The sequence below is a fragment of the Bactrocera oleae genome, chromosome 5 (genome assembly GCF_042242935.1).
Source record: "Bactrocera oleae isolate idBacOlea1 chromosome 5, idBacOlea1, whole genome shotgun sequence".
In the NCBI taxonomy this organism is placed as follows: domain Eukaryota; kingdom Metazoa; phylum Arthropoda; class Insecta; order Diptera; family Tephritidae; genus Bactrocera; species Bactrocera oleae.
The window spans coordinates 3,471,471-3,478,394 of record NC_091539.1 but is presented as its reverse complement, the minus strand read 5'-3'; the positions used below and the strand labels follow the sequence as shown (position 1 = coordinate 3,478,394).

The following is a 6,924-nucleotide window of genomic DNA, read 5'->3' as shown; positions in this document are numbered from 1 at the left end:
AAAAAAATATGATAGAAAAAAAAACGGATTCAAAATCTAAAATAAACACAGGGAAGTTTAAAAAAAAAAGTTTTTATCACAGCGAAATTAAAAAGCATGAGAAGTAATAAAACTAAAATAAAATTAATTATTAAACACAATTATGACAAATAATTACAAACTTTTTTTTAAAACTGTTTTCAATTACCAAAAGAAAAATGCCAAATATAAATTTAATTTCAGCTAAATAAAAATTGTACACTTATTGCACGCATAATGAGTGCTATATAAAAAATACTGTATCATTTATCATAAAAAAGATTGTAAAACTAAAATGTAACACACGCCAGTACGTATTAAAGCATTAATATACAGATAACAAAAGAGAAGAATATTTGCAACTGTATTTTATTTTGGAATTCAGGTGATGTTTCAATTACTTTTAACACACAAAAATTATATTTTTTATATAAAATATAATAAAATTAAGCGGTTAAAGCCACTTGTGCATTTCAAAAAATCATTTTTTTAACTTAGCGTAATTGGTTTCCAAAACTTTAAAGGCATTTAACTAGAAACGCTGTTTTTAGCGGCAGTGAGAAAAACTTCTCGAAACGGCTGCACCGATCGACTTGAAAATTTCACGCGAACTGCTTAAATATATTATATATGTATTTGTCAGTTAATGTTCGAAACAATACAATTTTTGATAATAATTTCGATTCTCTAAGACACTCCGAGGTGTAAATCTTTTTCATTTTGGGAAACCGACGTTTTTTCAAAAAATTAAAATTTTGACTAGTTCTTCGAACATTAGCTGTACTCAATTAGTGTAATAAAGTTTTTAGTTTTTTGGATGTAAGATAATTTTAGGTAGAAAAATGTAACTCACCGCCAGACCACTTTTTTCGGAGGTCCACTTGGTGATCGGTGTATTGGTAATTGGCTGCGAGCTGAGTTTAAAATTTTTCAATATGAATAACCGCTTATTAAAATACATTAAATTCCATAAATGCACATTATTTTTCATTTATATTTTAAATATCAAGCCGCTTCAAAAAAAAAACAAAAAGAAGTTACAAAAAACACATTTTTTCTCACTTGCAAGTGGATTTAACCGCTTAAATTGTGTTACAGCTGGAAACAATTATATTACTTAAAACAATAATTTTATTTGCGCTATATTCGGCAACACTTTGGTAAGACATATTTAATGTAAGTTATATAAATGCTTTAAATCTTTATTTATACAAATTTTTTTGTATCAAAATTTATAATATAGCATGCATACTAGAAGTAAAATATATACTTTACTATACTTGTCTGGCACAACTGCAGGTTTTACGCAATGCTACTTAATTAAAACAACTACAAGAATTTCGAAAAATTTTAAAATTTTGGTACTGCAATTACACGCTAATCACAATTGGAACATAAGCTAATTGTCACGACATTTGCTATTAGACTTACAGGCAAGCGCGTTAGACTGCTGCTAGCAGTCACTTACGGGACGGCAAAAAGAAAAATTTTCGTAGCGTGTAACTCGAAATGGGCATCATAATTTCGTTTTTATTTCCGCGACGCTCGCTGACTTTGCGATTAACAGCAATTAAAATATCGACAATGTGACGGCTGTAAAACAAATTAAAATAAATGTATTAAATACGAAATTTTTTGCATTATCAAAAGTGATGTTTTTGTTTTTGTGTTTTTGTTTCATTACCGATCGCCGAAACGCTGTACAGCATCGCACAGTTCTTGTATAAACCAAGTGCCTTCAAGCGTATGGCGCATTGCCGAATAGCCGGGCACAGTGGACATAGCCTTTAGCAAGTCGCTGAAACGATGTGGCTCCACATCGGGCTTGTAGCGTTCCTATAAAGTGCATAAATGTTAATAGAGTGACCATTATATAATATATATAACTATACATAACATTTATAACAAAAATTAATAAATAAAAAAAAAATAAAATGAAACGTTAACTTCGACTGCACCGAAGCTATAATACCCTTCACAGGTGCATTTTTTATAGCATAAAAATTTGCTAAATATATCTTGTAAAATAAATCAATTTTCCATACATGAACTTGATTTTGAACAGCCAGCTTGTATGCCAGCTATATGCTATAGTGGTCCGATCTAAATATGTTCGGCGATTGTGGCGTTATATGGGAAAATAAGCTAAGTGAAGATATCGCGTCAATTAAAAAAGTTTTCAATCGCTCGGTCATTTTGTATGGCAGTTAAAAGCCATAGTAGACCGATAACGTTTAATAAGCAGCTGTTTGCGAAAAAAAAAGACGTGTGTCAACTTTGAAATCGATATCTCAAAAACTGGGGGACTAGTTCGCATATATACAGACAGACAGCCGAACGTGGCTAAAACGACTCAGCTCGTCATCTATATATGCATACATATATACTTTATAGGTTCTCCGACATTTTTTTATGGGTGTTATAGACTTCATTGCCACGCACGTAATGTACCCTGTGCAGAGTATAATAATTTACATCAATCATTCATACATTTATTGGTGATTCATCCTTCTGGCATGCTTGTATGATAAGTAATTTAGGCTTGCCAACTAGCGTGTCGCCGGTTATTATATGCTCGATTTCTGATATTTCCACAGGTATGCTGTTACTGCCATATACAGAGCCTACATTGAAAAAAAAATAGTATATATATATATATTTATTATATGTAATTACTCAGCAAAAACATTAGATGCCAACTACTTGCCTTCGGTGCCATGCGAAAGTATGCACACAATTAGCGAATCAAATTGAAAAGATAATTTGACCGTTTCCCGTATGCGATGCATTAGTTCAATATGTGTAAGATCTTCGAATACCTTTGGTTTGTAACCGAAAAGCGTGAAGACGTCTTTCAAACGATCCTTGTCCATATTCGAACCGTGACGTGGTGAGAGTGATTTTTTCGGCAATAATTTCTTGAAATAAATTAATTAGCTAATCATTTACAAATATTTCCGCGCACAAAACTCACCTTCATATCAGGATCGGTGTCTTCATGGAAATTTAGTTGATTGATGATTAATAGTATGCCAGCACGCTCGTGACGCACTTCGTACCTTTCATTTATGGTTAAATCACAGTCTCGTACTGAGGTAGATGCGTTTGCATCTGTTTGCATTGTTGTTGTGTTTTTCTCAGCAGCATAATTTTCACTATTTCCAGTGATCGCTGTCGCATTATCCGCAGTGATATGTGCGTTATTGTGCATGTGTTTATTATCTGCGTTATTTACAATTGTTTCAAGGAGTAGTGTCTTTAATGCATCCAAATCGTTAAATTTGAAAAATTCTAGCAACACATCAACATCAGCACCATTTGCAACACCATCACCCAATGTAATAATGCGCCGCGATAGCCAGTCTAATAGAAATATTTCCAAATATGCAAAATCGTAGAAACGTAGATGCTCCTCTGGCGGCTTACGTTGCTCATTGACCCGTAATACCAATTGTCCTGCTTGCGCCGGTTTCAAACGTTCACATATGCGATATAACGCCTTTAGCAGTGGATGCACAAGCACACTCAGTTCGCCAATATGTGGCAGATAGTGATAGTGTAATTCATTCCAGTCGAAGCCCAGCTTTCGTAAGACACGTCGAGCGCCTATTATAGACAAAGCTTCTACTAACTGTGCACGCCAATTGCGCGGATTAACGCTTATGTATTTGCTGAGTAAATCAGCGCCACCACAACTGCGTTCCTTGTGCGTGTTGGAGAGTATTAGTAGCTAGGTGTATGCATATAAATATATTTTTTTTATTAAATATTTTGGTTGTTTATATATTGATATACCTTTTGTAGCGCAAATTCAGCGTTTGCGCGTTCATCGCCAAACAGCAAAAAGCCCAATGACACCTGTTGAAAAAATAAAAACAAATACAAAGATAAACAAAAAATATTATATTTTATAATATAGTATTTGTCATCTTATTTTATATAAATAGTTGTACAACAAATTAACAAGCTATGGAAATTTATTTACATATGCATATACATATGTATATTTACACAGGAAATGCCTTTATTATAGTGGCAATTCACTGTACCAACAGCACTTACCAATTCATAATAGCACAAATCCTGCTCCACATATTGCAAATCCTCTACATGAATATTATTTAATTTGGAAATTAAATTCAAACCTTGATGACGCGAAGCTGACATTTAAATCTAGTTAACGTAATATAAACAATAGCAAACAGTAAAAATATTACACATTAAAAATGCAAGTCCTATGACCAGAGAATGTAAATGAGTATAAAATCATTTACATTCTCTGGTAAAATATAGTTTGGCGCGGGTTGCCTGAGTTATATTTGTAAACAAATATATTCAAAAACAAGAAAAACCCGAAATCGCTTATAGTGAAATCGCGTGTGTGTCAAATATATTGGCATACAAAAGTTTTAAAAATTTCGTTTTTGAAAATTTCGGTCATCATAAGCAGCGAATTTAATTTTCTTAATAAAAGTTCGATAATATTCAGTTTTATCGATAACAACTTGACATTTCGTTTTCGCCGATATTCGCATTCTGCGATAAAAGGGATAACAATTATTTTACACTCATTCCTTGTGGAATTTGTTTATAAACATTTGAGCACTAAAATAATTTTAAATGTGATGTTTCAAGAGGAGGAGGTGGTAAACAGCTGTCGAGTTTGTCGTAGTCCTAACCAGGATGGTGACTATGAGTGCCTATACGTTGTGCAAGTAATAGAAGAAAGTGGTGTGATGCAGTCACACGCATGGCAGCTTACTAATACGGGCAAGCTGTATGAAGAAATGCTCGGTGTTGAGGTGAATCCCACGCGTTTTTTTTCTATAGTACCATCTATATTTAATAGGTTTCATCTTTTAGATTGAAGCATCAACCATGGAAATATACCCGCAGTATCTGTGTAATAGTTGTGATTTGCAAATGCGACTCTTTCGTAAATTGACCATGAAGGCGCGACGTACACTGGAAGAGTTGGCGAAAATTTACACCGCCACCGATAAAAGTAATGCGTATGTAGAAGGAAAAGGTGAAAATGTAACACATGTCGAATCGGAAACGAGAAACTCAGATATTTTAAAGGAAGAATCTGTAGAATGTGATATGTCTGCCATAGGTAATGAAAATGGTGTAATCGAGTCCCTGCTAGCGGATGCAAGTACAAATATAACTGAGCAAGAACAATTTGTTTTTGAGGACTGTCAAGCGGTTACTTACACGCCAACTACCATGGAAGAAGTTAATTACTTACAAGAATATGCGCCTGCAGTGACGCTGCCAACGAAAGTGAACACAAATGAGTGTTTAAATGAACTATTAGCAGAAGCGACTGACAGTGCTGATGTGCAGTATTACGAAGAGGAGCAAGCTGAGCATGTTACGGACGCGCAATTAGCTATCGAACATGCTGATATTAAAACAACAAGTGACGATAAAGTGGTCGAATTTGCGCCATTATTTGAAGAGAACTCTGTCGAAGAGCGCAATGATTTGAAGCAAGAACCAGTGGAATTTTTCGATGTGCATTATTTGGAAGACACCAATAGTAGTCTACCGATTAATGCATTGGAGCGACCGAAAGTGTCAGGCGCGTGTAACGGAGGCAACATTCGCCGTGCATACGAATGTCAAGCTTGCGGTTTGGAATTCCTACGACGCACCGATTTTCTGCAACATCGGTAGGTGCTAAAACCCGCTTTTATATGTATTATAAAAAGAAATTTATATTGTTGTTACTTATTGCAGTAAAACAGTGCACCACAACAAATTTCCATGTCCCTATTGCACAAAACTCTTACATACCAACGATGCCTTGCGTGTGCACTTGCGTTTGCACAGCGGTGAACCGGCTTTTAAATGTGATATCTGTGAGCGTACATTCAATCAAAAAGTGCATTACCGTTATCACATGGATCGACATAACAATGTGCGTAATTTCAAGTGTACGGAATGCCAAAAAGGATTTCTGTCCAAGCATGATTTAACGGTACATATGCGTTCGCACACCGGCGAACGACCGTTTGAATGCGAGATTTGCGGTATGCTGTTGACCCATTAAAAAATAATAATTATTTAAAATAAAAAAATACTTAAAAAAAAAAAATAGTTTAAAAAAAAAATAATAAAAAAAATAATTTAAAGAAAAATAATTAAAAAATAATAATTAAAAAATAATTAAAAAAAAATAATTAAAATAAAAATAATTAAAGAAAAATCATTTAAAAAAAATATAAAAAAACGTGTCCATCACTTTGTTTATCTTGCAGGCAAGGACTTTCTCATACTGCAGCATTTGAAAATGCACCGTTATTCACATACAGCCAAATCCTTTGAGTGCCATGAGTGCAAACAAAAATTCATATCTCCGTCGACGTTACGCATACACTTGCACACGATACACACAGCCGAACGTCGTTTTCAGTGTGAATTTTGCGTGAAACGATTTCGCCGAAAACATCATTTAATTGTAGGTTAACTATAAATTTATTGTGTATGTCCAATAGTGCACATTTTTTGTTGTCTGCTTTTAGGCGCACTACAAAGTGCATCAAAAATCCGAAGCCAGTGCCAACGATTACGACGATTTGGTGGAGGAGGGCGATGAGTATATGGAAGAGAGTGACTATCATATGGTAAATGAGCAACATTTGGCCATGCAGCAGGGTGTAAGCGAGTTCCTAGAAATCAACGAGGAAGAACACATGGATAGTATATTGGTAGTGGATGATGTTCACGGTAATGAACAAACCTTATATGGTGCTGATTACGAAATAGGCGTGACTGAGGAGAACGCCAATTTGACTTTTTAATGTACATACATATATATTATATAATATTAAGCGGATTTTGTTGTAAAAATACATTTTATTATTATTTTTATCTAAATTACTGGAATTACACTTACTA

The 6,924-nt window shown here is 34.2% G+C and overlaps 2 protein-coding genes across 2 annotated transcripts; one reads left to right on the top strand and one right to left on the bottom strand.

The window, feature by feature from the left end:
- Nucleotides 1–1,188: 1,188 nt before the first annotated feature.
- On the bottom strand, nucleotides 1,189–4,254 carry Dredd (Caspase-8 Dredd). The gene is made up of 7 exons (XM_014236804.3): nucleotides 4,081–4,254; nucleotides 3,814–3,876; nucleotides 2,993–3,748; nucleotides 2,726–2,936; nucleotides 2,509–2,642; nucleotides 1,703–1,854; nucleotides 1,189–1,611 (listed from the first exon to the last, which is right to left on the bottom strand). The coding sequence occupies exons 1-7, from the start codon at nucleotides 4,183–4,185 to the stop codon at nucleotides 1,479–1,481; spliced, it is 1,554 nt and encodes a 517-aa protein (XP_014092279.2). The 5' UTR covers nucleotides 4,186–4,254; the 3' UTR covers nucleotides 1,189–1,478.
- Nucleotides 4,255–4,538: 284 nt separating this feature from the next.
- On the top strand, nucleotides 4,539–6,903 carry LOC106618557 (RB-associated KRAB zinc finger protein). The gene is made up of 5 exons (XM_014236356.3): nucleotides 4,539–4,820; nucleotides 4,882–5,696; nucleotides 5,764–6,056; nucleotides 6,285–6,484; nucleotides 6,549–6,903. Exons 1-5 carry the CDS (start codon nucleotides 4,644–4,646, stop codon nucleotides 6,825–6,827), a joined length of 1,764 nt encoding a protein of 587 aa, XP_014091831.1. The 5' UTR covers nucleotides 4,539–4,643; the 3' UTR covers nucleotides 6,828–6,903.
- The last annotated feature ends 21 nt before the right edge of the window (nucleotides 6,904–6,924 follow it).

Bases quoted from the DNA above. Each gene is read 5' to 3' on its own strand.
- Dredd (XM_014236804.3), bottom strand. From the start codon at position 4,185: ATGTCAGCTTCGCGTCATCAAGGTTTGAATTTAATTTCCAAATTAAAT. The intron at 2,937-2,992 runs GTGAGTTTTGTG...ATTTATTTCAAG, and splicing joins ACACCGATCCTGATATGAAG to AAATTATTGCCGAAAAAATC. The intron at 1,612-1,702 runs GTAATGAAACAA...TTTGTTTTACAG, and splicing joins GTACAGCGTTTCGGCGATCG to CCGTCACATTGTCGATATTT.
- LOC106618557 (XM_014236356.3), top strand. From the start codon at position 4,644: ATGTTTCAAGAGGAGGAGGTGGTAAACAGCTGTCGAGTTTGTCGTAGT. The intron at 4,821-4,881 runs GTGAATCCCACG...TTCATCTTTTAG, and splicing joins AAGAAATGCTCGGTGTTGAG to ATTGAAGCATCAACCATGGA. The intron at 5,697-5,763 runs GTAGGTGCTAAA...TACTTATTGCAG, and splicing joins ACCGATTTTCTGCAACATCG to TAAAACAGTGCACCACAACA.